The 27,238-nt window shown below is 36.2% G+C and overlaps 4 protein-coding genes across 6 annotated transcripts; all 4 read right to left on the bottom strand.

The window, feature by feature from the left end:
• On the bottom strand, nucleotides 1–1,159 carry LOC100256965 (abscisic acid receptor PYL4). Its single transcript, XM_002277526.4, has one exon. The coding sequence runs from the start codon at nucleotides 883–885 to the stop codon at nucleotides 247–249; it is 639 nt and encodes a 212-aa protein (XP_002277562.1). The 5' UTR covers nucleotides 886–1,159; the 3' UTR covers nucleotides 1–246.
• Nucleotides 1,160–7,806: 6,647 nt separating this feature from the next.
• On the bottom strand, nucleotides 7,807–15,257 carry LOC100250037 (SNF2 domain-containing protein CLASSY 1). 3 transcript variants are annotated; one of them, XM_010659916.3, is made up of 6 exons: nucleotides 14,725–15,257; nucleotides 14,019–14,142; nucleotides 13,192–13,442; nucleotides 11,425–12,813; nucleotides 10,802–10,960; nucleotides 7,807–10,097 (listed from the first exon to the last, which is right to left on the bottom strand). In XM_010659916.3, the coding sequence occupies exons 2-6, from the start codon at nucleotides 14,065–14,067 to the stop codon at nucleotides 8,154–8,156; spliced, it is 3,792 nt and encodes a 1,263-aa protein (XP_010658218.1). In that variant the 5' UTR covers nucleotides 14,068–14,142; nucleotides 14,725–15,257; the 3' UTR covers nucleotides 7,807–8,153. The 3 variants fall into 3 exon arrangements, with proteins under 3 accessions (XP_010658218.1, XP_010658219.1, XP_010658217.1); XM_010659917.3 differs by having other exon boundaries at nucleotides 14,019–14,132; nucleotides 14,725–15,169; XM_010659915.3 differs by lacking the exon at nucleotides 14,725–15,257 and adding an exon at nucleotides 13,721–13,855 and having other exon boundaries at nucleotides 14,019–14,126.
• Nucleotides 15,258–16,699: 1,442 nt separating this feature from the next.
• LOC100267216 (dehydration-responsive element-binding protein 2C) lies at nucleotides 16,700–19,587 on the bottom strand. The gene is made up of 2 exons (XM_002273802.3): nucleotides 19,371–19,587; nucleotides 16,700–18,269 (listed from the first exon to the last, which is right to left on the bottom strand). Exons 1-2 carry the CDS (start codon nucleotides 19,391–19,393, stop codon nucleotides 17,225–17,227), a joined length of 1,068 nt encoding a protein of 355 aa, XP_002273838.1. The 5' UTR covers nucleotides 19,394–19,587; the 3' UTR covers nucleotides 16,700–17,224.
• A 3,932-nt stretch (nucleotides 19,588–23,519) lies between these two features.
• On the bottom strand, nucleotides 23,520–26,879 carry LOC100262045 (laccase-12). The gene is made up of 6 exons (XM_002273839.5): nucleotides 26,454–26,879; nucleotides 26,215–26,366; nucleotides 25,763–26,007; nucleotides 25,514–25,642; nucleotides 24,055–25,014; nucleotides 23,520–23,963 (listed from the first exon to the last, which is right to left on the bottom strand). Exons 1-6 carry the CDS (start codon nucleotides 26,568–26,570, stop codon nucleotides 23,833–23,835), a joined length of 1,734 nt encoding a protein of 577 aa, XP_002273875.2. The 5' UTR covers nucleotides 26,571–26,879; the 3' UTR covers nucleotides 23,520–23,832.
• Nucleotides 26,880–27,238: the final 359 nt, after the last annotated feature.

Consider the following 27,238-nt stretch of genomic DNA (forward strand, 5'->3'; position numbering starts at 1 on the left):
TTCTGATCAACTTATCTACTTTTTTTCATTCATTCATGTACAGATAATACACTCATACGTACATACAGAGAAGACATACAGATTTCAGGATAAGCAAATACCAAAATGAAATCCCAAAAAAGAAGAAGGAGAAGAAGAAGAAGAAGAAGAAATGCAGAATGTAAAGTTTTGAAGGGGGTGCAATAATCTAAAAGAGTAAGAAGGCATGTCTCCCACACAGAAATCCATATGAGAAAGATAGAACAATTAAGATGAATTTCTATTATTGTTGGTAAGTTTTTCAGACATCTGGGCTAGTGACTGCAAGTTGCATTTCACGATCGTGTCCACGAAAACACAAGTATCCTCCTTCGTGTTACCCGGCGGGATATCAACGACGTAAGATTCGACGACAACGGTCCCAGTTCCGGTCGGGGAAGGGTGTAGAGTGGTGACGGACCGGTAATTGCAGAGCCGGTGGTCGCCGCCGACGACGCTGAAGCTGAGGACGTGCCGCTCATCGTCTAGAATCTCCAGGCGCTCGGTGCTGGACTCCGCGGGGAGTCCCGACACCACGTGGACCTCGCGGAGGGTGCCGATGTCGCCGTCCCCGAAGATGACGTGGCAGCTCTTCAGGAAATGCTTGTACGCCTGGGGGTTGTCGAAGCGGCGCACGACGGACCACACGGTGGGGAGCGCCGCCGCCGTGGTCTGCACCACCATGGAGCAGCACTGGTGGGGGCCAACCGCGTGGGCGTGGTAGCTAGCCACCGCGTCCGGCACCGGAGTGGCACACCTTAGCGGGGTCCGCGACTGCTTGTGGCAGTTGACTGCAGCGGTGGCGGCGACGGCGACTGTGGTGGGATCAATGTTATTGATTCTGTGAAGCTGAAGTGATGAGGGCATTTTCGACACTTAAATTACGTCTCCTCCCTCGTCTTTGAGATTGGGATTTAGGGTTTATGAGATGGAAATTTATAGAGAGATGGGTTTGAAATAGCATACATTTTCTTTTGGCTGAATCAGCGGCGAAGCTCACAGGGCTTACGAGGGAGACGAGCAAGTGGATCATCAACTTGCAATCTTCTTTGGACGAAGTTTCCAGAAATTGCCCCCTTTCTTTTCCAAAACTACGATAATGCCATTCCGGGACGGCAAGTGGTCTCTGTCAAATTCAAATATCTCCCACCCTTTATTTTGAATATTTGATAAAGATTGTGAAAATTCTGATATAAATCTAAGAAAAAAGAGAAAAGCTAATTAAAATTAAGAATTTTTTATTCACTTTCCCATTTAATAATAATTCATAATCAAAATTTTTGATAGACTTGATAATATTTAACCTACAAAGTCAATCCCAAATTTCTAAAGGAAATGAGCAAATGAGGTTACCCAAGAATGTCACTTTCCATGACATACTTTTTGAAGGTAGCCAAATTGTGATTTGCAGGGGGAATTTTCCAAGGAGACTTAAAAATGCATTAATTTCCACTTGGTCTTAGCTGTGTTAGATGTTGAATGGTGTGCTCTTTCAAAGTGAAAAAAACCAACAACCATGAATGCTTCATCTTCTTATTGGAAAACGAAAATTCAATGAAGGAATCGTGCTCTACCTTTCATATACGACTTGGTTGTTGGTGTAGTTTGCTCTTATCATTTTTGTCTCTTCTTTTACGGCAAAGGAAAAAAATAAAATTCTTTCGCAATATATTTGACCAACAATAGATTTTTAAAAAAAAAATTAATATATAATTTATCAAAAAAATTAAATATAATGTAAAAACTTATATTATTTTAAATTATATAATAATTTATACATAAAAATAATTTATTATATTTTTTTTCCTTCATCTTGTTTTTTCTTTCATCTTTCTTTCGTACTTCTCTCAAAATTTCTAACCCTAATTTAAAAATCTAATCCTTCATCATTTTTTAGTCATATTTTAACAAAATATCCTTATTATTTTATTATAAAAATAACAATTTCTTTTAAAATAGATTATAAATATTTGAAATAATCAAGACATTTATATCAAATAAAATGATTGGAAGGAATAAATTCACAAATATGAGAAGCATTTTATCCATTTTAGCCAATTATTTTTATAAAAAGAAACACTCATGTGCAAGGGGATGTTTCATGAAGTTTTTAAAAACCATTTAAAAATTAATTCCTAAAAATTGTTTTAAAAATAAAAAATTCTATTTAAAAATTTTAATATAAAAAATAATTTTCTTATTCCTAAAAAGTGTTGGGAATAAAAACTGTTAAGAAAAATGAAAATAAATTATTATATTTGAATACCAAGTTAAGAAACAAAATACTAAGAAAAATATAAAAATTATTAAAAAAAAACAGAAAAAGAGAAATGCCAAAAAGATTTTCCAAAGGCTTTCGAGAACCAAATATATTCTAAAAGAATCATTATCAAAGCTTATGTTGTAAATATACACAGAACACATTGAGACAGCTTCAGTCTTTATACTGGTGTACTAAATATAAAAGCAGCACTTTGGGAACACAAACTTTGAACCTTGCTAAAAGCATTTTCAAAATGAATCATATAGTACAATAATGATAATTTTAATATAGCAAAGTGATCCCAACATGACAATATTCAAAATTAAAAAGAAAAATGGACCAAAAAAAGTGAAGATTCATGTTACATGAGATGGAAAGTGGATGGAAGAATCCAGAAGAGATTTTTATTTGATATGTAAATAATAAATAAATAGAGGTTTATTTGATTAAAATAGAAGAAACAATTCCCACTTTAAAAAGCTAAGAGTCTTTGTGACTATTTTTGAAAACAGTTAGGGAAAACGATTTTTAAGAATAGTTTTTAAAAACAATTCTTTGATGTTTTGTAGAACATTAAGTATGTTTTGAAAACCTAAAATATTTTTAACCTATTTTTTAAAATAATTTTTATATCTAATGTTTACTTTTAATTATTTTACATATTGTTATAATTATTTTTTAAAATAGTCTTAAAAAATAAGTGAAAATAATAAAAAACAATTAAAAGATATCACATGAAAATGCCATTTTTTTTTTCTTCAAAGCAGAAAACAAAAAATACTTTTTGATTATCCAAGGCGCTTTCCTTTTTTTTGTTTTGAAAAATAAAAAACTATTTTTGAAACAGTTACCCATTTTTGATCAAATATCCACATTTTTTTTATAAAAAAAAAAACACAAATTTCTATCAAGAGTATTTATGTCAAAACTATATTATTTTTCAAGTTCAAATATGAATTAATTCTAAAAATAAATTAAATTGTAAAATTTCCTTCAGTAAATTGTTGAGTGAAAGCATCCCCCTCAGCTTTATTGAATGAAAAATTGTAAAAGAAATTGAAGATATTTTCTACAAAAGAAAAGGTAGTCTCTCTTCTTTGTTAGGACAGACTTGTAAATAGATGTTACTACCAAAAATTAAGGCTTGCCCACATCAACTTTAATCATCTCTCTCAAAGCCTAGTTGCTATATATTTTACGGCTTAATTAGCTCTTTTACAACTTTAACATGATTCCGTTTCCATGGAGTCTTTCCCTTTTGTCCTTTCTCCATTTCTCTATTCTCACCCACTTCCATCAACTTGGTGATTTTTTTTTGTAGTTGGAAGTTGGAACCCACTTTTCACATGTTCCTCATATGAAGACTAAGAAACCTATCCATTCCAATGTCTCCATATAATCCAACCCCACCTATACGTTGGGTGAGACCCAAGTTACCTTCCTTAATAGCTTCATCTTTAATCTATATTCTTTATCACTATCGCGTCATAAACAAAGCCGGCCCTATTTGAAAATTGGTCTTAAAAACTATTTTATGTTCTAACTTAGAGAACCGTTCAATCAACTTTTGAATTCTACATAACTTACTAGTACCTTCATAGGGAACAAGCCGAGAAAACAGTTTTTCATATTTGAGTTTCCTAATAGAATTGTTACTAAGAACTACTTTTTGAGAATTGTTTTTGAAGACGTGCCCAAACATGGCCATGGCATTCTTGTTGGCTAGAGCCGGTAACTTAACCTGGTGGTAGAGCTCTAACTTACTAGAAACCTTGAGTTCAAGTTTTTCCATGTACCCGTGATCCTGGTTTGCCTCTTCATATCCACAAGTGAGGAAGAGGGTTAGTTTGGTTTACAGTTTTGACCTATCACCTAAGAGTTCAAGTATTTAGGTCAATAATTCTTACCTACTGGTAGCATAAGATCACTTTTGAAACTAACATACCAATTAAGGGAAAAAAAAAAAAAAAACCCTTAAATATTATTGGCCAAGAGGAGGACTTGTAATGCCTAAAAGCAAGGAAAAAAGTTGCTGTATCAGATGCATCAAAACAGAGGCTTTCAATTAGACACGTAGTTAATGATGCAATTGAAAACTTTGAATTGGATGCTTTAGCAGAGGTTCTTCTGTGCATACCTTTTCTAGAATTCGGCTATCAACTTTGAAAACAGACTGTGTGGTAGATTGCAAGTGAGTTGACTCTCCTTGGATCCTTCAGCCTCCATCCTACATTGTATGTAGCAGCAAAAACATTCATTCATGAATAATTTAAAAAAAGCACAACATTAAAAAATATGAATAAAATATATACACAAACACAGAGGTTGCAGACATATTTAAAATACCAACCAAAATGCCAATGATCAAATTGCAGACAGGTTGACTCATCTGGAAATATGGCCAAGGTGGAAATCTTAAAATTAAATACCTGGTCAAGGAAGCAAATCTGAGAACAGAGAGGTGGAAAAAACAAAGGAAAAAAAAAAGGAAGAAGCTCAAGTTGGTGTGTTTATTTTAATCTGCCCACTTGATATGGGATGTCTGTTCAAGGAAGCTACCAAGGATTTGGGCATGATTGAAATCTAAAATTTTTAATAATTTGATTGTGACATTATTGTTTTCAATCCACACCAGGGATTCTGTTATTTGACAATTGTGTGTTAGATCTCTCTCTATATTTTGTAGGTCAAGTCTAGTTGAAGAACCAAAATCCAAAACGGAAAACCCATGTGCATGAGTGGCATACAAGTTATGGTCAGACATTAAAGGTCAGTAGGGTTTTAGCCTAGTGTGAACTTTTGGGTTAAATTGGTAATCTAACATGGGATCACAAACCTAATAAAGATCCTCATCCATGCTTCTTTTCCCATTTTATCGAGTTTATGTGCAAAGACAAGGTTAGGCCCGTTAACAAGAAGGAAACACTCGGCTAACCTCTCAATCAACTCCAAGAAGGATCTTCCAATCAAACAAATGATGATCCAAGTAAGCTGTAAACACTTTTTCTCCCTTTCAGATTAACTGAACTAAGCATTAAGAAGCCATCCTAAGCACTTTTCCTTTCCTCTAACCAACAAATTTCCTGTCCCAACTGGCCAAGGCTCAAGTTATGAAACATGAAAACACCCAACTTCACACAAAGGATGAAGATCAAAGCCTACAAAAGTCCCTTCTTATGAAGTACTTATTTCTATGTTTTACCCTAGAAGAAGCATGGAAATTGCTCTGATACATTATTGCAGTGAAGACTAGATACTTTGAATGAACCCCAAATCCATAAAAGTGAGCTCATTCTTTTTCCGACTAAATATACTAATAGGGCAATGTACAATGCATGTTAATGAGAAAAAAACAAAAGAAGAGCAATACCTATATACTTAATAATCTTATACATACCTAGAACCGCATCATAATCATGAAAATGCAGGAACAGATTAATTTCGGTTCTTCTTTTTCTTAAACAGACCACATCTACATTTTTACTATGGTGCCTTTCACTTTTGTACCAGGCAGAGTATATGACGGCATCTCCAGTATGAAATGCTAAAATTAGCTAAAAATAACTAGAGAAAATTCTGGGTTCTCTGATAAGTTCAGGTTGGCCCATGAATTCAGTGTGTTAGATTCAAATTGAGGTTTTTAAACCTAACTAAACAAGTTGATAAAAATCCCATACCTAGAAAGCTGGTTTTGTTAGCCAATCCAATTCATCATCAACACTAATACTAACTAAATAACAATTGCAGACTACTGTTGATTTTTATTGGCAAATCTAGCCAAGAATTTGAGAGCTAACAAATTATTATGGTCTAGTGTCTTAGGCAGAATATATACACTAGCATATACAGCTTCCCTGGAATTTTCTGTCTTCATAATAAAAGCAAACAGAAGGCAGTTAAAGATTAAATCTTGAGGAGAGTACCCTCTAGCCAGTAAATTAGAACAGAACCTAGAGCAACACCAAAAAAAGAAAAAAAAGAAAAGAAAAAGATCGTTAGCGTCAAAGTTGGTTAGGCATATTATAACTATGAAGAATATATCACCCAAGTATTTTATCTTAAAAAAAGAAAAAAGAAAAATGCCTCATTCACATTTTCAACTGTAATGTCACTTCTGAGTGAAATTTCCCTTGCATTTTGGGAATTTTGCAGGGAAATGAATGTAGTGATGAAGAACTATGAATTAATCATAATAGGAGTGGGAGAAGAAGTATAAACAGATCAAAGTTATTATAGTACTGTTCAGTTCAGAAGCTAAAATAGACTTTCAAGCCATGAAGGCTGTTTCCAGTCCTTGACAAACAACTATAAGAGGTTCTCCTAAGCTGACACTCATGTCAAGAGGCAGGCAACTAATTGTGTAAATAAATGGTAAACCAACAAAGATTTGAACTGATATTTCTAGAAACCAAAGTTTGGTTACTGTGTTAAACTATCAATTACTTCCCAGGCTTAAGCTGTTAGGGAAACAAACCAATACTGCATATCACCCAAACAGTCTAATGCTACCATTCCGAACAATTCTCATCTCTGTAACTGCCTGCACCACTGCCTTGGTAATTAAGGTCATGCCCATACTCGCTCTAGTTTTTAGTAAGCAAAACAATTAACCAAATTTGAAGTTCTTTTTCCAACAAAACAACAAGATCAAGCAGGAAAACGGATTGCTTCTTTTAAAAATAACAAGTACTAGAAAAGTTATAATAATATCCACGAAGCAGAGTTGTAAGATGAGTAGGCACACCTGAGCTGCATACTGTCTGAAATATCAACTAGTGGAAAGAATAACCCCTTACAATCGGAGTAAGTCCGAAGCAAAATTTCTTTCCTAAACAATTTCCAACTACCATATAAACTACATAAAGGATAGATGAATAGTTAATAAATTACAGCATTGATATCTTGAAGTATAAAATCTAAATTATCATTACTCAAATATAATAAATGAAAACAATCTTCACTGGTTAAAGAAAAATAGAGGCCTGTCTGCAATATGAGAGACAGAAACCTAGAATAAACAAATCACCTTTAGCATGAATGATTCCAAATCAAAGAAATTATTCAACTTCAAGTTTTTGGTGGTTTTAGATCCAAATGAAGGGAAAATAATCAGCATAATCTACAGAAGACGAAATAAAGAAAAAAGAAAAAAGAATAGGCAATTCACCTACATCAGGTCAGGTTAGCCTTCCCTGTGAAAAACAGATAGTGCTTTTATGAAAAATAAAAAATATGAGATTGAGAAAGGGATTTCAATGCATACCTTCGGTTTTCATTGATCCAAAGTCCCCTACAGTCCCTCTTATCTGATTGATAACTATCAACTGACTTTTCCTGCTGGAGATTATTTTTCACAATTGGAAATCTCTGCCCACTGAGGACTTTGCAAATTTTCTATTATCCTCTTAATGGATAGAGCAAAATATTATTTTTCCAAGTAGGAACTTGGAAAAAAAACTATGCAAGTAATTGACCTCATAAATAAAAGACTTTAAATCTGTAAGTTATATAGTCGGGACAATCCATCTCTGAATCTTGAAGGATTCAGGGCCTTCACTGCTAAAATGATTATCAATGAGATTATTGTTACAAGATCCACAGAAAGTCCATGAACCGCTGAACAGTTCAGGCCAATCATCACACAAGTGAATTCTGAATACACACAAAATTATGCATATTATACATTGAAATGATACAATACACACACATAATGACCATGATATGCTGAATATTCTGCAATGACATTTCTTTAACCACATCTTAATTTCCAGTTCCTAGTTAAAAAAAGAAGAGGGCAATATGTACACACAAATGAGAAAAAGAGGGAGAGGGGCTCCTTGGAGGAAAATAAGATTACATTGTTTAATCTAGACTATTCTTTACCTCTGATCAACCCATTTGAAGCTTTCTCGTTTTTCATTATCATATGGATTGATTTAGCCCAGTCCTCCTCGACTATCTCCCTTAATAAATCATCTTCAATTTTTTCCGCTTGCCAGCATGAAGGGTCCTCCACAAATGCTTCACTAAATATCATACTTGAAACCCACTCCTTCCAGTTGGTCCTACTATTCTTTTCTTCTTCCAGTGTGTCTGTTTCCAAGAGCTGATAGACATAAACCACCCTCTCCTGACCAGGCCGAAATGCCCGTGCAACAGCTTGCTTTTGCTTTGAAGGATTCCACTCTGTGTCCAACAATATCACCCGTGAAGCTGCAGTTAAGCTAATGCCTTCAGCACAAGCTGTAATGGAAGCAAGTAGTACTTTTGAGGCACCACCTGGTTCTTCAAACTGATCCATCACTCTGCCCCGTTCAAATAGCTCTAGGTCCCCTTGAAGGACCAAAACATCTTCACCCTTCTTCCACTTATAGAGCTTATCAAATATATCTACAAATAAATTAATGGGTGAGATGTTATGGCAAAAGATCAAAATCTTTTCCTTTCTAATGATACATCTATTCACAAGACTTAGAACAAATTTCACTTTTGACCCCTTCTTCACATCATCCTTGTGCTTCTTAAGCTCCAGCAATTCCTCCCTACTAAAGTATTTATCAGCACAGGCAGCAGTTGTGATCAACCAAGGATGTATTGATCCAAGGGTTACCAAAAGCTCCAATTCCAGAGGATATCCTTTATATTCATCCTTTTTCTTCTGAAGTTTTGACAGAAACTGTTGTTGTATAGTAGTTGATTTCATCAACAAGGTGTAAACTTGTAAACCAGGTAGGTTGTCAGAACTTCCACCTTCATACACATCTATAAATTTACTAGTGAGATTCCTTAACATGTTTAGGCCCTCTATCTGTTCTTCTGGCACATTTGAATTGATTCGCTTTGCAATCTCATCTGTGAAGAATTTTCTTGCCCGAGATTCTGTTGAACTGTATCTTCTTTTCCTCCGATTCTTGTTCCTCTTAAATTTTGGGTCCAATTCCCTTAACACCTCATTGACAAACTTCGGTCTTGCTAAGCAAAGGGTGTTGAAATATTCACTGAAATTATTCTGAAACAATGTACCTGAAAGCAAAATTCTCAGGTTTGTTTTAACTTTCATCAGAGCTTTCCTTAACCTTGATCCTGTGCTTCTTGGGTTGTGCCCTTCATCGAGTACAAGAATTCCTGGACTTTGCCGCAGAACTTCACCCATGTATCTCCTATGGATAAACTTTGAATCTTCTCGCATCAATGACAGAAACGAGGTATAACCCATGAGAAGAATACTTGGATGTGCATGCCACTTCTGTATTTTCTCTAGGCAATCAAGAACATGCATAACATCTTGGTTCGGTCTTGGAATCCCTGGAGAAGTTTCCACTTTGTGTTTGTAGATTTCATATCTGTAGGTTCTACAACCGTGGATTTGATAAACTGGAACAGGAACCTTCCACTTAATAATTTCTTTGTACCAGGTATAGAGTGTTGTCTTTGGAGCAAGGACCAAAGGCCGTTTTCCGGGAAATAACTTCAAGTAGCTCACCAGGAACGAGATAACAAGAAAAGTTTTTCCAGCTCCAGGAGAATGAGAAATAACACAACCACCTCTTCTCTTGACTTCTTGTTCCATTAGTGCTGGTACCATAGAGCCAGCAATATTTTTCCATAGAAACTCAAAAGCTTTCTTCTGGTGTAACCGTAATTTCTTTCTCAGATCAGGTACTAAGGCCCACACATTGTCATTTCCTTCTGACAAGGGTGTGTCAGAGGAAGCAGGAATGGAGAAAAGATTGAAGCCATCATTTTCAGCCTGCTTACGCTTTGAATTTTCTTCATCACGCCATTCTCTGTTTGTGATCCAACCAGTGGGTTGAAACTAGAGGAATAAACAAGAAAATAATCACATTTCTGTTTCAAGATAATTTGTACACTTACATATAACTGTAGCATGAAGTTATGAGCTGAATCTGCAGGGATATGGACCTGTCATCTAATGAACACACTGAATTACAGGCTTAGTCAGTCTAATTAAATAACCTAGGGCCCTATTTACAATAGCTTTTTTACCACCAAAAAGCTCTTTTTGAACTGTCAAAGAGGTTACCACTAAAGGACTTTAAAGTAGAAAATGTTTGAGGCCTGGAAGCAAAGTTATGGGTAGGATGCCTTTGTAGTAGAATTTCCAGTAAAGGTTTTAATATATAAAATCTCATGACTTATTAAAGAGAAACTTCCTTTTTCCACATATCTTTGAAAACAAGCATTTCATTATTCCATTAGAAGTTCTCTAGCTATGGCAAAAGGGGCGCTTTATGCCTAAAGATGGTATTTTGGTTAAACTTATAGTGTACACAACTAAAACACGAAAAGAAAATCACACATCCGTTTCCAGAATCATCCAGGACAGATGATCTTTCTCAAAATTTTTCAAGAGGGAAATGTCCCTTTAACCCTGCATATTCAGCACATGTAGCCTGACAAAGATGTCAATAAACATCGTGCATCCATCTTGAGGATCTTTTAGAAAACAAGTAGATGCAGTAGAAACTAATTGTCTTCTTGAGTTCAAATTTGACTTACAAAGGGGGGTGAGACATCTTTTATTTCAGTGCTCACAAAGCCACATAACTGACATAGAACCCCAATTTCTTCGTCCAATATGTATTCGTGCTGGCAAACTTGTTCACTAATGTTACTTGATTCTTGCACAACCTCCTTCAAGACTTCAACATTTGACCCCTGAAAGTCATTACAAAATGCCTCAGCCATAAGAACATGAATTTAATGAAAGTTGCTGAAATTAAGCTAACTAACATGTTATAAATTTCATTTTTGTTTCTTTTAATAAATTTTTCCATCAAATGACAGGTTATACTTGCAATCATTGTTATCTGTTTAAGAAACTCATAAATTTCCAAACCCACAATTGCATTACATTCCACTCCATGCATGTCATGCAACCAAATATTACATTGATTGAATAACAGTAGCCATAATCCATAAAAATCCACCAATTTTATAAAAACTGCAATATGGAGTGTTACATGATTTAAATCACTTTAATCTCTTACCAACCTGATATTTACCAACCATGGCAAACATGAGGGAAAAACTTGTCTCCATGGAACACAAAATGAAATAATTCTATTGAGTGGTGCAAGAAGAAATTCTATACCCGCTATTTTTTCAATCATAACTCGTACCTCATTTTCTTCTAGAAGATAAGATGATGCAATGGAGAATTCCATTTCTCTCCACAACATTTCAGTTTCTGAGCTTTCTTCCTGATCCCCAACCGAAGATGGTGAGTTGCAGTCCCTTCTTTGGTTCAAGTCATTTCTCACCTGAAGTTCTTTCCATTGGTCGATAACAAGTGGCTGTTCTTTATTGATTGTGGATTCTATGTTTTTCATGTAAGCTTCTATCACTTCCTTATACCCAGGTTCACTGAAGGGTCTCTTTTTATGAGGTCTTACTTCACCATAACTCTCTGTTTTCGTACGTATAGTAAAACCCCTTTTTCTTCGGAGTTTCCTAATTGGACCTTTCCCTTCCCATCTGCTCTCGACCTCCATATATAAATCAGACATATTCTTACGCTGTAATTTAGGAACACCATTTGTGCAGTAATACTTGGGAGATATCTCCCCAATCTCTCCTGACTCATTCCAAGGAGTCTCATCATGGAGATGATCTTCTCCATGTGCTATTGGTTCAATAATGAGAGGCACAGGAACAATAGCAAATTGATGTTGATCTTCATTTTGTGCAGCCAGAATTGGCTTTACCTCCCTTGACCTGTCCTTGCTTTTGCAGACAAGGAAATCCTCATAGGAATCTATTTGAAGAGAGTGGGCCCCTTTTTCATAATCAATAATATGCTTTTCTGAAAAAATTGAATGCACGTCCCCCTCATCTGGCAATGCCAATGGCATTTCTTCCTTTCTCCAGTAGTCTACCTTGTGTATCCCCGCTCGAACTGACCCAATATCCGACTCTGAAAAGCCACCTAAGCTAAAGAAACGATCAGGTTGTACATTTCGACGCTTGGAGCGCCGTAAGTCCACAATATCACAGAATGGTAATGGTCCAGCTTCATTGGTGCCATTTAAAGGATCAGCCTCAATAGTATCAGCAGGAACAAAGGGGAATATGACAGGAGTGGAAATTCCATTGTCTACTCTAAAATTTACAGCATTTAATGAAACCTTATCATGATCACCACCCACAATTTGATAGACAATCCTATTTTGCACTGACCTTACGTCAAATACAGCTTGCTTTAAAACTGATGTAACAACAAGCCATGAAAGATCAGATGAGAATTTCCCCAAGAACAATTTAGTTCTTTGCAGCAAAGAGCAGTCCTCAGAAAATTTCCACCGGTAGTGCTCATCTTCACAAGGATATTTTCCAAGTTTTTGGAGGATAGAAATCTGATCGAGTTCTACAACACTGATATCCTTGCTAAGTGTTCCCTTCTCTGTGCCAAGGGGGTCTTGGGTAATGTAGAAGTTGACAAAAAATTGGCATGAACATTCGGGCTCGTGAGGCCTCCTCTCAATGGAACTTATCTTAGCATCAATCCACACCTATATCATAAAGAAAAACCAGTGATCAAGATTAAAAATGCAATTACAACTATTATTCTCAAAGTAAGTCAAATTTTGTACAATCAAAAACTTATATCTAAAGCACACAATCTACAAGCAACAAGATCACCTTTGGTTTGTAAGAACTATAATGAAAGTTTTTCATCTTTCAGGCAACATTATTTTTAATTGTTTGATTACAGAAAAACAAATGCATGAAGATAGACCAACATATCATGCATACTAAAAGCAATTTTAATTAACAAGGCTTGATTGGGGAGGTTTTGGGTGGGGAGAGGCGGCCTTCAACCACTTCTCAAATCATAGGAACTACAAGCTTATAGTCATGCAGATTCAATTAAAGAAATAGAAACTTACCGGCTCTCGATTTTCTTCATCTGAACTTTCTGACTGTTGCAAGGTCCAAAGCACGGTTATTTCTGTGCCAGGCCTCAGAAAGCAAGTACAATCAGACAAAGTTGCTTTCCTTGGCCTTATCCGAAGGTTTGGGATTGGACTTTTCTCCTCAATTACATACTCACTCTCTGCCAGATGTAGGGCTACTGTTCCATCCTCAATCCTCATGAGTTCTATGGCTTGCCATGACCCAAAGTAAAATGCCTCAAAAGCTGTCAGATGTCACATCATTAACAATGGTAGAAAATACCAATTCCACAAAAAAAAAAAAAAGAAAGATGACATGTATAAATTGTTCTCTGAAAACAACAGACGCAGGGGCACTATAAAATCACAGGAAAAATGATATATTCCTCTCTTATTTTTCTTTTTTCCCCATTGTTACAAAAATGTGGAGGGAGGAGAGAAAGGACTCCTGGCCATCTATTTCAATGCAAAATAAAGAGAAATCAGAGAAGAGAAGGTGGTCAGATGCAGGGTTAATGCTTACGATGTGCATGAAATGGATGCTGGTTTCGACATAAATTCCTCTTCCGCATATTGTTAGTGAGTCAGCTCAATCTCCACAATATTCACAGCCGCAAATGGTATCAAGTGGAGCCAAAAGTGAATTACAATCTACCAGCTAAAAATGCCCCCCCAAAAAAATAAAACTTGAGACAGTCTTTGATCTCATCAGCCAAAAAAGAAAAAAAAAAAGGGAGAAAGGACTCCCGACCATCCATATGAATTTCAATGCAAAGAGAAATTAGAGAAAAGAAGGTGGTCAGATGCAGGTTAATGCTTACAGTATGCATGAAATGGATGCTGGTTTTGACATAAATTCCTCTTCCGCATATTGTTTCGAGAGTCAGCTCAATCTCCTCAATATTCACAGCCGCAAATGGTATCAAGTGATATACCTGTAATACACTAGCATTTATATTCTTCAAATTAGAACTTGTTGCCTCAGGCAATTCCGAGAAAATAGGCTTGATGTTCCCCAAAATTATCTCACACAACCTAAACTATTCAACAATATGAACATCACGCGACAACTGCGAGAACAAAACAAACTATATGCATACACTTATTCATTTCTTATCTTATTTTCCTGAAAAAAAAATAATAATAAAGAAAAGAAAACGAGCCTAGAATTTTAGGCTACCAAAAGAAATTTCCTTTTTATTCCCCTGGCTCACTAAAATTAACTCCGTACCATCTTTTCACTTCTTTTTCCGGAGAATCAATCGCTTTACAGGGAAAAGGCAAACATGCATGCACGATCAAAGGCCAATAATAGAAAAAAAATCGACAAAAACAGAAAATATAACCAGCTCCCAAATTGAGGCAGGGAAAGGAAAAAGCCGGCAAATCAACACACGGCTCACGTCAGCACTGATCAAGATCAGAACCACACCAGCAAATAAAAAAATTGCAAAGAAAAAAAAACTTTCCTGGAAAATCCAAGAAAAATACTTTAGCCGTAAGGTCGCACAGTACTGAGCGATTCACCTGAAAACAGCAAATGCAAAGCCGGACTCCGGCAATGCTGGTCGCCGATTCGTACGTTGTCCGCTTCCCGGAAAATCCAACACAAATGCTTCAGCTGAAAAGTCACAGTCAAGAGCGATTCACCTGAAAACAGCTAGAGTGAAACCGGACTCCGGCGATGCTCATCTCCTGTCCGTCCTTGATACTATGCCGGAGAGGATCATCGACGACAGTGCGATTCCGGACTGTTGCACCGCAGAACCGATTCTCTAGGTGAAGTTGGGCCTCGCGAAACGTATTGAAGAGAAGAAGAGAGAGAGAACGACTCGTGTGTGAAGTGAGCGTACCGAAGTGAGATAGTGAATGAGCTGAGTGAGTGAGGCGGAGAAATCTATTGAACTGTCTGGAAAATCTCGGCTTTCGTTTTCTCTTGTCGTTTCTCCCATTTTTTCCGCTTTCGCACGAGTTAACGGAGTTTGTTGGGAGACCGGACTGGACCCAAGGGCAATCCCGACAATTCAGCTAGGATTTCGAGGGGTAGTTTGGGGAATTTAAAAACAAACTGCTTGGATTTGCGTTCGTCAGTTCATGTTCTCGGTGCAGTACCAATAAAAATTAAAAGCAAGATCTGAATTTATTATGGGCTGGGCTTGGTGTTTGGGCTTTTCAAGTTTATAAATTGGGCTGCTTCCTAAAATGCACGCTTCCCGGAGAGCATTTATGGTATCATTCATTGAGGCCCAATTAATGGAAAGTCACTTGTCATAATTACCTCACAAAAAGTCAAGAGTTAATAAGGATATAGAAAGCTGGTTTTATTGGTGCCATAAACACTCATACATCAAGACTGAAGAGTGAAGATTGGTGAGAATGAAGGACACACCTTCCATAAGAAGCAATGAATATAATTCACGTCACGGACCCGGGTCTTGGGTCCATTTTTAAGTGGGATGAATGAGGAATGTTGGCCCAAGCCCAAGATGGATTTTTTAGGTGCCTAGCCCAAGATGGAAACTCAAGGTGATAAAATACAAGATATGGTCATTGAAGTAGCCATGTCGATTTTTATTTTTTATTATTTTTTTATTGAAATTAGAAACTATACTTTCAAAATTCTATTTCTAAATTAAAAAAATCATATTTTTAAAATATAATTTTTAATATAAACTCATAATTTTAAGATATGATTTCAAAATTTTAATGAATTTTTAATAGGTAATAAAATACAAGATGTGGTCATCAAAATAGCCATGTATTTTTCCCTTTTTTTTATTTATAGAAATTAGAAACTATAGTCTAAATATATAAAAATCTTAGCTTTAAGATATATAAAATCATATTTTTTTCTTTATATAGGTTATTTTTCTAAGACTCAATGGTTTAAATTAAGGTACCCAAGGTTTCCTAGTAACCAAAGGGCAAAGGTTCCAGCGGTTCAAATACCCTTCAATGAAGGTTTTTTTTCCTAAATTTAATGCCCCTCAAATCTTATGTGGCTTCACCCTTGATTTCGGGCTTGTATGGGAGGATAATGTGTGTTTTAAAGTCATAGGCCTTGCCATGATCATTTGTACGAACCTCACCGTTATATGTTTGCTTCTTCAATTTATTCTACCTATATACCATAGCCCCACCCAATGGCAACAGACCCTAAGCCCCCCCAACCCTTCAGAAATTGAGTAAGGACTTGGGAGCTTGCTGAGGGCGAGGCGCTTGAACCATGAGGTGTTCGTGTAAGGCATGGGCCAAGAGAAAGATGTTCTTTTTAAAGGCATGACACCCTCAACATCATCATTCATAATGGCACAACAGCATGGTAGCTATGCTTATGATCATCTTCTTATACTCCATACTAATACATCAATTGAGACACAGGGAGAGAGAGATTCAACCTGGGAATGGTGCTGGAACACGCTCCAAATTGCTAAAAGGATGATTTCTAGGAGAGAGAGAGAGAGAGAGAGAGAGAGGATGTAGCATTCAACTCACCAAGCCAGAAAAACAAAAATGGAACATCATTTTTACATTACAGTGAACTATGAGAGTTACATGCTTTCACTGACGAACTATGAACAGCAAAAAATTGTGTCCTGGTAAAAAAGAGAAAACTATTTACTATTTGGAAACACAATCTGTTTGTTTTGAAGGTATGACTAAGACACTAAGACTAGCCCTAAAAATGGTTAGAAAAACCACCACATCAAAGCTAAATTCCCCACTCTAAAAAACCTATAGAGAATCAGCCCAAAATAGAGAGATGATACAAGGAAAAAAGTCAGCTAAAGAACTGAAAAAATCTCAAAGTTACACTCCCCTGGTGCACTGTCTCTTAGGTGCTAGATCAAAGAGGCAAACCAGGAGGAGAAACGAATGTATGAAAGCACAGAAATCTATTCCATCGTCTAGTCATCTGGCTAATTGTACTATCAATTGCAATCTTCAAGCTGTAATACTGACTTCTATATTCAGGCATCCTTAGAACTTCAATCTGGCAATCTCATATCCAGCAATCAGAATCTTCTTAGAACCCCATATCTGATAATTCCAAATCAAGTAACCCCTGATCATTCAACCCTATACAGGGATCTAACTGCTTGCCTGGCTGCAAGAAGCCATAGCAATAATCAAAGTCAGAAGGCACTTGCTCCATATGATTCAAACTCCCAAGAAGCTTAGCATCTGGATTTTGCAGTTGGTAAGATAAATCCGTTGGCTTTTCCCACTGCATATTATCAGTTTCAAAGCTCCCTACTTGCCCAGAATCATGACCCAATTCCTGCCTTGTACCATAGCTAGCAAGGGGGTCAGAGTCTATGGCCCTCAAAAATTCATCCACATCAAACATTTCATCCATAGGAAATCCTTCCAAGAAATCCTGTCCTCCGTCTTCATTCTTGAAGTACATGGCATCCAAAGAATGACCGTTTTCTTCATGCTGGAGCTTCATTGCATCAACAGGTTCATTACCTACATTGACAGGATCATTACCTCCTCCCTGTGTTACCAAACTAACTGGTGTGGCAGGTTCAGCTTTAACCACTGCAGAAAGCATACCACCACTTATTCCTGATTCACCTTCGCCACTTTCATGTTTGATACTCGGTAAAACAGGCTTCTTTGAATCCTCATATGCACACACTTCAGAGTAGTTGGATGTTGTCGTGGTGGAATCAGAAACCGATGTAGTTGGAGCCGAAGAAGAATCCTTCAAAGACGTGGTGTAATTTGGAAGATTAAGACGGGCAGAAGAACCATACATGGCCCTTGCAGCTTCGTCATATGCAAGAGCAGCTTCAATGGCAGTTGGGAAGGTACCTAACCATAGCCTACTCCCTCTGTTTGGCTCCCGAATCTCAGCAACCCATTTACCCCATGTCCTCTGCCTCACACCCCTGTAACCACATATTGAATTCTCGGGCCCCCCTTTACCTTTCATACACCCCTTCTTTGAACCTTTTGCTGGAGCTTTGCGGACAGAATCAAGTATATCGTTGTATTGTTTCCATCTTGCAAGAGTCTCGGCCACGGAATTAGGTCCACTTCGCCGGCTTCGAGACTTTCTCTTCCTGGAAGAAGCAAATGGAAAAGAAGTCTTATTAGAACCTTGAACGCAGGTATCCATCCTAACAAATTCATATACAAATTCAATAATGCACCACAAAAATAACCTTCAAAATGGAAAACATTTTATTTTTTACCAGAAGGAAGTATTTGAGCAATCAAAAACAAATTCTAACACCTGCACCTAATACTTCTATGAGTCTAATATGATAATTCCATCAACCTACACTGGCATATGAAGCAATAATCAGGAATGGACAGATATCTAATGCAGAATTCACAAAGGGAACCCAAAAATGGTTCTGGGAAAATGGAATAGATGAATGATGATATCAGAGCTCAAGTTGCCCTCTTCTGCCCTTAAACAATGGGAACTACAATTAAAGATACAAAGTATTTTAAACTCCCTTTGAGGTGGGGTTTAGCTTTCTTGGGTCCCAAACAATGAAGAAGAAAAATGCTCGGGGGCACTAATTCAATGCCTTAACCTGGTCCATGTTTCTTGGGGGGGAAGTAATAGAAGAAATTAGCAACCAAAGTTACTGATAGACTATCCTTTTCAACATGTCGTCGCAAACCTAAGTAAATGAGAACAGCCAGTCTGGTCCACAACTCTCAGAAAGAAACACTCAACTCATAGGAGTACACACAAGTATCGATCACATATCACAAAGGAAAAATGTGGGTCAAATCAAAGGTCAAAGAGTCATAAGCTATGGTGAAAACAGGCAGAATCCAAATTGAACTGAAGCACCTCTCAATGTTAAAGAGAAAAATAGAGGGAACAAAAAAAGGGAAAAGTAATTTTAAAGTAAATTTCTCATTCTCCATAGAACCAAACACAACTCTATTCAATAGTAGAATTCATAAAAGCACTTCAGGTTCAGGAATTTCTTCGTCTTTTTAAACTTTCCCAGCGTTTTCTCAGCAACCAAACAGAATGCACTCAATGAGAAAAAAAGAGGCACAAAGCCGCAGTACCCTCATAACCATAACCCCCATGCACAAAGCCATAATTCAAAACTTCAACAACTTCGCAACAAACAAAACCCCAAAAAAAATAAAAAAATGGGGCAAAGAACAAAAGGATTTCAAACGATACCCACCTTTCAATGACTCCGGACGACATGGGCACTGAATAAACTCCTTCCACTTCTGATCAAAGCTCTGCTTTTCTGCTTTTCAGTTACCAAAGTTAGAGGACTTCTATCTTCTTCTGTCTCTCCCGGTGATTTCAGAAAACGTTTTCAGTTTCGAGTTCTGCTCTCAGTCTCTCTTTTGGGTTTTAGATTCAATAAAATCTGAAATCTTCTAATAGCATGCCAGCTGAGATATTTATAGAAGAATTCTCTAGATATTTCTTAAAATATTTTCGGTGTCCATGACGTGGCGATTTCCTAGCCGCGTCGTGTCGCTTGGTGTACCGCAACTTTTGGCACGTGGCAGTGGATGCTTCCCGAGCCACAACCTTTGTTCCCATCGTTTTCTTAGCACCGAAGAATCCTGCTTTTCATTAATGCTGTGTGGGATTGCGTTTCTGTCCCACGTTTTCTCGTGAAACTTCTACGATACCACTCTGTGAAATTACTGTTATGCCCATTATGTTTCTTGAATGCCAAGTATTTTGCTTATGCTACTCTTATTTTTTATTCTTTTGAATTGATTATGAAAAGTGAATAATTCTTTTTTTTTAATAATGGATGGATAATTTCACCCAAAAAATAATTTATAATTCAAAATTTTAATATGAAAGTAAAAAAATCTATTGCTCCTTGGAAGGGTTTTTTATTTTATTTTATTTATATGGTAAAATATTTTATTTTTTATTAAACTTATATTATATACTCACGGTAAAATTATGTTGTTTCAAACATAATTTAAATAATTTAAAAATATTTTTGAAGAAAAAAATTAACATTTTTTTATGTCAAAAATTAATATTTTTGAGGAAAAAAATTAATTTTAATAAAGAATTTAAGATTTTTTTTTTTATGTGCCCCTCAAGTAAGCCAATATATATCTTCCAATAAAAATTCCATAAAAATATAGTAGCATATGAAATGGGTATTTTAGAACTTTACTATGAGAAAGGCAGGGCCGTTTATGTAATTTCGTCACCATATCTTATCAAGCTAAAAGCATACTAATTAGAGTAGTACAGCGCATCCATGGTCAGCACTCGCCTCTTTGGGGTGCGGCAGGTCATTTTCCATGTAAGTCGACTCCTCACACATATTATTATTTATTTATTTATCATTACGTCATTACTGACCTTTATTTTTTATTTATGAAATAAATTTTTTCGTGCGTTGTGGCTGACGTAGATGCAACATCTGGAAAGATCTGTAGTACAAAAGTGTTATAAAAAAGGTTGGTCTTTGAGTTTGAGCTGCCCTTGGCTTCCCTTAATATAATGGAGAAGCAAGTCTTACTCCAATTCTCTTCGGTATTTTATTGGGCGTCTGGACTTCGACAGTTTGACAACTTTGACTACACGGGGAATTGGTCAAAATTCATTTTTCTTCCTTATCAAGTTCATTTTTTATTTTATCCATTGACCCGCTTATCGAGTGGTTTTTATTTATTTATTTAAATAATACTATTTTACAAGATTATTTTAAAATATATATATTTTATAAAATACTTACTACTTTCAAAACAAAATTTTAGTACATTAAAAATAAGATTTTATGATAAGAACAGTTTATAAATTTATATCAAAGTTCGACAAATTTGAATTTGATTTTGACTTGAATAGTTATAAAGTAAAATTGTTTTTTTATTAAAAAATAAATAATTTTAATATAAATTTATAAATTATATTGAAAATTTTAGAATCCTTCTATGAAAAAAAATAGTGTTTGTTTATTTGTTTTTTTACTTAATTCTAAATAAAACTTAAAATTAAATAAGATGAAATTTTAAGTTATTTGTTTTTTAACATTTTATTTTTATTAAATATTAACAACTTAAAGAAAAACTAACATTTTCCTTTTAGTAATAAAAAAACTTCAAATATTTTATTTTTTTTATCCCGTAAAAAAAATTAAATATGATAAAAATAAATAATCTAAAATTTAAAAATAAATTGATTTTTACAAAAAGAAAAAAAAAACACCACCTAATTTTTGAAAGGCTCGAACTTTTGGTGCCTAAAAGGTAAAGGAGTGCATCAAATAATAAGGAAAAGAATAAAAATAGCAAGAAATCCAAATTATTTTATTTGATTTATCTAAAAAAAATATGAAGAAAAATCAAGTATAACCAAAAACTATTTAAAAGCTTATATGTTTTAATTTTTTATTTTATATAAATAAAAAGAGAAAAACAAATTTTAAAATATATACAAATTTATTAAGATTAAATCTATTATTTTATTTATTTATTTTATTTTTCTCATATTTTCTCTTAAATTTCTCAAATTCTAAAATGTTAAAAAACATGATATACATATTGAGTTTAAATCGCACTAGTTTAATTTTTTTTAAAAAAAAAATTGGTAGTTTAACATGGTATTAAAGTTTAGTTTGGTGAGAAATCTTAATTATTTGTATTTCCTCGATTTATTTATTGGATATAAATCTAAATTCTGTATTCCAATAATTTACATTAAATTTTGTTTATATCTCAATAATTTACATATTTGTTGTTAATATATATATATTATGTTTAATATTTTATTTATGGTTTAAAAATATACATAAGAAGATGGTAATACAATAAAGTTTATAATATTATTTTAGTAATTTATCAATAAAATAATTAATCTACAAATTTCCAAACTCTTTAAATAATAGAAATACCATTTTTTAAATTGTATTCAAATATTACCAAACTAGCTTTAATTATTAGATAAATGTACTTTAAAATAAAATAAAATAATTTTAAAATTAATTATTTTGAAAATAGACTATCTTAGGAAGGTTTTTGATAATAAAATAGATCATAAGATAGGTTAGTTCTACTGTGAAAACATTGGGAAAAGTATTGTAATTTCTTGAAATTAAGGAAATTACGAATGTAAATTTGATTTGGTGGTCCAAATTGTGGTTCTGATTTTTGGATTTGTGACCCGGCTTGGCCCAACTTGGTACTAACCCAATCCTAGCAAGGTTTTTAATCAAGGACCGAATCCAACTTGAAATGATGGGCTCTTGGGCATAATCTGGGCCCAATTGTTGGGCCCTCCTTCTGCCCATGTTTTATATCTGAATTTGCCTTTAACCTTTTGTGAGAAATTAAGTATTACAATTTATTTCTTGATCAATAGAGCATTGGATAAACTTAATTCGAGTAAAAGTTTCAGGATTCCATAATTGATTTTGTAAGCAACGTTGTAAATTTTTTAGCCAATTTAAAATTTTTGAAGAATTTATTTTAATTTTAAGTTGAAAAGTTTTAATTTAAGGCGAAATTGGTGATGCATGCAGAAAAAGGAGTTTGAACGAAACGATGCGTTTTGGTCAAATAACTGCAGACTGTGACTCAGAGTCCAAAGTAAAAAATGCTTCATTTTTTGCTGTCGGGCAGAGGAGTTCCGTGGCCTGTTTGGTTCCTGGGAAATTGTTGGAAAGTGGAGGAAAATGCTGAAAAACTAGGAATCTTGAAAAATCTTGGGGCAATCTTCTTAGATTCATTTTTTATTTTTTCCTCGGGAGATTTCTGCAACCGAACGGATCATTGATGGCCGTAGTTGAATTTCTACACAGGACAAGGCAAAACGATCTCGGTTCGATACGATAAACGACGTAGTCTCGGAAAATCAATGCGGACGGATGCCGCGACGATGACTGACGGTCTGCTCATATTATCCATTATCTTTCTGAGGTTTGCCGAGAATCATAGTTGATTTTGAAGCATTTAAATTCTTGTTGCGGTTGGTGTTCATCAAATCATTCCGAATTTCAGGAATTATGCCTGACTTTCCCAGTAAACAAACAGAACCTGAATTTACCCCTTTTATTTTTATTTTTTTCTGTATATGTACAAAGTTTGATGTACTAGAAGCCTAGGATATATTTCATTGAGATTGTGGACTTGTGAGGGCTGAATCTGTAGTCTGAGATGCATTTGGCACTTAGCATCCGTGAATTATTTCATGTTTCTTGATCTGATTGGAACTGTCATTTCTAATTTGGTTCAGAATTTAAAAAATTAGGATCCCTTGGAGTCAGAGCTAGAATTACTATGCATGGAGTGCATTTGTGATAATGCTGCTGTTGTAAAGGTAGTTGGTGATAAACAAGATAGTGATATAATAATAACTTTCTGAACTTCAATTTATCTCTGATGATGTTTCTTGAAACAATACAACCGAAAAAAGAAAAAAAACAAGGAAACAAATGGGGTCTGATTTTAAATCTGATGGCGCTCTGTGATGCAACACAGCACCATCTGGACCCGCTTTATCTATCAAAAAGAACAATGAAATAGAAAGCAAGAACTAAGGCCCCAAATGCGGGGAAAACAACACTGAATAATCCGTATGCTAAGAGTAGAAAAATAGGTGCCCCTTTTATAAGGCATATATATGAAGTTCAACTGTGGGTGGTTTTTATGTTGATGATCTTAGCACAGAGGCAAATCCGCTGGAGGAGTCTCTATCGATTGCAAAGCCCCAACTCCATTCTCCACCAGGAAAGCCATGGCCAGACCCCAGGTGATATGAACATCCAAGTGGCAGTGCATTAGCCAAACTCCTGTTTTTGCCAGACAAATGAATTGAAAGTTGAGGGCAAAAATTTGAAATATATTGGAAGTAGAATTTTTGGGAAATTCAAGTAATTTTACCTGGATTATCGGCAACAAATCTGATGACTGCCCAACCATTCACAGGTACGGCCACTGTATTCCTAAGAGGTGGATCAACAAGATTAAACTTGGATGTATCAGTACTGGGGTTGAAGTTTCCGAAACCTTCTGCAATGATGTAGAAATCGTATCCATGAAGATGGATGGGGTGGTTCTCAGCTGTGAAGATACTTGTTCCCTGTAATACAACCTGGACTCTTGACCCATACTTCAACTTGTACAACTTAGTACCTGGAACGGGTTGCCAGAGTGACCGGCTCACATTACCAGTGTAATCGAATTTTACTGGTGGAGCTGCGGGATAATCAGTGGTGAAAACTCCAGGGATACCTTGCTGGTGAGCTTGCAGTAAGGAAAAGTTGGATGGGAGAACAAAAGAGACATTGTTCATGCTGGCGGTGAAGCGGGTTCCATTGGGACCTTGACACTGGCTGGATTTAAACTTTGGTGGGCACCTATTGAGCCCTAGGCCAACAGTGAAGAAGAGGCTTTCATCAATGTCTGTGGGGACTTCGACTTTAGCAGGACTTCTGAAGCTCTTACTGAAGGCTGTGACAGTGGCCGTGTCATTGAAAGCAGGCAAAGAAGGGAAAACAGGGGTGGTGGAGACACCCTTCTTAGCAGGACAAGGAGCAGACTTGTATTCAAGTATGGCTGTGGTGGTAGTATTGTCAAATGGTGCACCTTGAGCACTTTGATAGGCACGTGCGGCCATGTAATAACGAGCTGGTGGCTGATCACCGGTGATTAGGACGTCAGTGGTTTGACCAGGTCCTAGCATGATGACTGAGGTGGTGAAGGGTTTGGTATAGGATGCATCAGCTGAGACAACTGTAAACTTGTGGTTGGCAACAGTGAAGAAGAGCTCTTGGTTAAGCCCAGAGTTGATGACTCGGAGGAGGTTGGTCTCACCACTGTCAATTGGAACTATCACAGTGTCTGCATACCAATAAAACAAGGTCAGAAGATTTTTTGTAGGCATGATCTAAGCATCCATGATGAAGATTTAAGTTTTAGCTGTTATAGGACAGTAGAAATTGGTTGCTTCCTGGGTGTTTGGTTCTGTCCAATGTATGAACCTCCGGGTAAATATGGTCAAATCCACTCTCCCAGTCCCCAGTGTCAAGCTGGTTATGGATTCGAGTTGGAAGAGTAAGGATTTGCTTCAAAAATTTGAAGGAATTGCTCTGATTTCTTTAGGTGTGTCATCTTTTTCTAAAGGACAGAGAATGCCCCGGTAAATTGGTGGCCCTCTTTTGCCCCGAGAGGACAAGTTTGGATGTCTTCCAAAAACTGGATTAATTTTTTTTCCTATAATTTCTAGGAGCATCCACGGACATCATATGTCTTTGTGTGGAGGAAATGGCCCACTAGGGAAAATCTAGGCATATTGCATGAACTCGTCAGCAGAGCAAAGTATTTGTGAAAAGAAGCAAACCTTTGCTGGAGCAGTTGTAAAGATCACCAGGTTGACCATTGATGGTGTATGCATCAGACACATTTGGAGCTGCTCCTGTCCTAGTCGCCTGCCTCACAACATCGATGGGGTTTGCATCCCACCATTCTCCTGAACATCATTATGCTCACCGTTAATCTATCATTCTCAGTCATAGGCATCCAAATTGTTATCCTATTATCCACATCATTATCATCATCTGTTGTTAGTGATTAGAGAAGTGATCATTACCAAGAAGAATGGGTGTTTCTCGCTTTGGCTTAGTGAATGGATAGGAGGATCCTGGTTTTGGGTGGATGATGAGGGCACCATAGACAGTGGCTCTGAGCCATGAGCTATGAGCATGCCACCATAGAGTGCCTTCCTGTCCTTGAACTGTAAACCGGTAGGTGTAACTTCCTCCTGGTCGAATTGGGCACTGAGTTACAAACTCTGGCCCATCTGCCCATCCTGTTCTCATCTGCCGTATACCGTGCCTGGAGAGAAATAATAGTAAGATAAGTATAGAAGGTAGGAAGAGTCTTTCTATATACATTAGTATGTTCATTGGATGAAATATATACTTTGGTTGGTTCTTTTGTAGGAGCATGCCTGCATGCCTGCATGCATTCATGCCCTATCCAGATACCTTCAATTCAATTCATTTTTGTACAGAGGAAACATGTATGCATGCATGGAATTACCAGTGAATGGTAACATTGTATCGAGCTTTGTTGGTGACTTTGACTTCTAGGGTGTCTCCATTGTTTATTTCCAACGTTGGCCCCGGGTATTGCCCGTTCACTGTTATGGTGTTGTGGGTTTTGCACAGCCTCTTCACCGGGGTGGCTTGAACCTGTTACATCAATGCAGATAGTCAGAATCCAAGGCCAAGAGAGGAAAGAAGCAAGTAAAAGGAAGGAAGGAAGAAGAGAAGACATACAACAAAATCATGATGGTGGGTTTCGGCTTCTGTAAAGAACACTGCAGAAGCAAGGAGAAGCAAAAGGCCCAAGAGGAAAGACCTAGAATTGGCAATGCAGCAGCTCAAGGCCTCCATCTCTACGAAGTGGATGTGGAAATGGTGGATGAGCTAGAAGCTAGTATTGTTGGTGGGAGAATGAGAAACTGAGAAGGTTCTTTTATAGGGCAATTAGAGGGGAAGAGCAGGGTTGTTTCAAGGTTGGCAGATTAGGTTTTGATTCAGCATGATGGTCATATTACAGGGGCAAACTTCGTTCAACTCTTTTAGGAGTTGTTGTACCCACTGGCCTATCAAAAGTGAACCATTTCATGAATGCTTGGTTAACAAGTCTTTATTGGGTTTGAATTCCAAGAAAGCATCATTATTATAGGATTTTTGTTTGGTTATCAAATAGGATGTATGAACGCAAAAATATTTTGCATGTATCATCATGTTCATTGTCCCAAAAACTCAAACTGGCACTCTTTTTTTTTAATCCTCATCAGAGGCAAAATAGTCAAACCATGGCTCTCATACAGAAAAAAGAAATTGGTGTTGACACTGAACTTTTTCATAAGTGGAGAAGTCAGTCTTAAAACCCACAACTGCCCTTCCATTTTTTTTTGAAGTGTACATGGAGGAAAGCTCCTTAAGCTGTTCATTGATAGACATAAGGTCATCCAAAAACACTGCCAAAGGGCCAATAAATCCATTCATATATGCATAAGAGTGAAATGTCCAATCTTAGAATAGACCCTGTTTTT

This window comes from Vitis vinifera, chromosome 13 (genome assembly GCF_030704535.1).
Source record: "Vitis vinifera cultivar Pinot Noir 40024 chromosome 13, ASM3070453v1".
Lineage (NCBI taxonomy): Eukaryota > Viridiplantae > Streptophyta > Magnoliopsida > Vitales > Vitaceae > Vitis > Vitis vinifera.

Excerpts from the sequence above, each read along its gene's own strand:
- LOC100256965 (XM_002277526.4), bottom strand. The coding sequence starts at position 885 with ATGCCCTCATCACTTCAGCTTCACAGAATCAATAACATTGATCCCACC.
- LOC100250037 (XM_010659916.3), bottom strand. The coding sequence starts at position 14,067 with ATGCGGAAGAGGAATTTATGTCAAAACCAGCATCCATTTCATGCATAC. Across the intron at positions 13,443-14,018 it reads GCATCCATTTCATGCATACT|CTTTTGAGGCATTTTACTTT; the intron begins GTAAGCATTAAC and ends GACATCTGACAG. Across the intron at positions 10,098-10,801 it reads AAGATGTCTCACCCCCCTTT|TTTCAACCCACTGGTTGGAT; the intron begins GTAAGTCAAATT and ends TTATTCCTCTAG.
- LOC100267216 (XM_002273802.3), bottom strand. The coding sequence starts at position 19,393 with ATGTCGTCCGGAGTCATTGAAAG. Across the intron at positions 18,270-19,370 it reads TCGTCCGGAGTCATTGAAAG|GAAGAGAAAGTCTCGAAGCC; the intron begins GTGGGTATCGTT and ends TGCTTCTTCCAG.
- LOC100262045 (XM_002273839.5), bottom strand. The coding sequence starts at position 26,570 with ATGGAGGCCTTGAGCTGCTGCATTGCCAATTCTAGGTCTTTCCTCTTG. Across the intron at positions 26,367-26,453 it reads CCCACCATCATGATTTTGTT|GTTCAAGCCACCCCGGTGAA; the intron begins GTATGTCTTCTC and ends TTGATGTAACAG. Across the intron at positions 23,964-24,054 it reads ATTTGTTGCCGATAATCCAG|GAGTTTGGCTAATGCACTGC; the intron begins GTAAAATTACTT and ends TGGCAAAAACAG.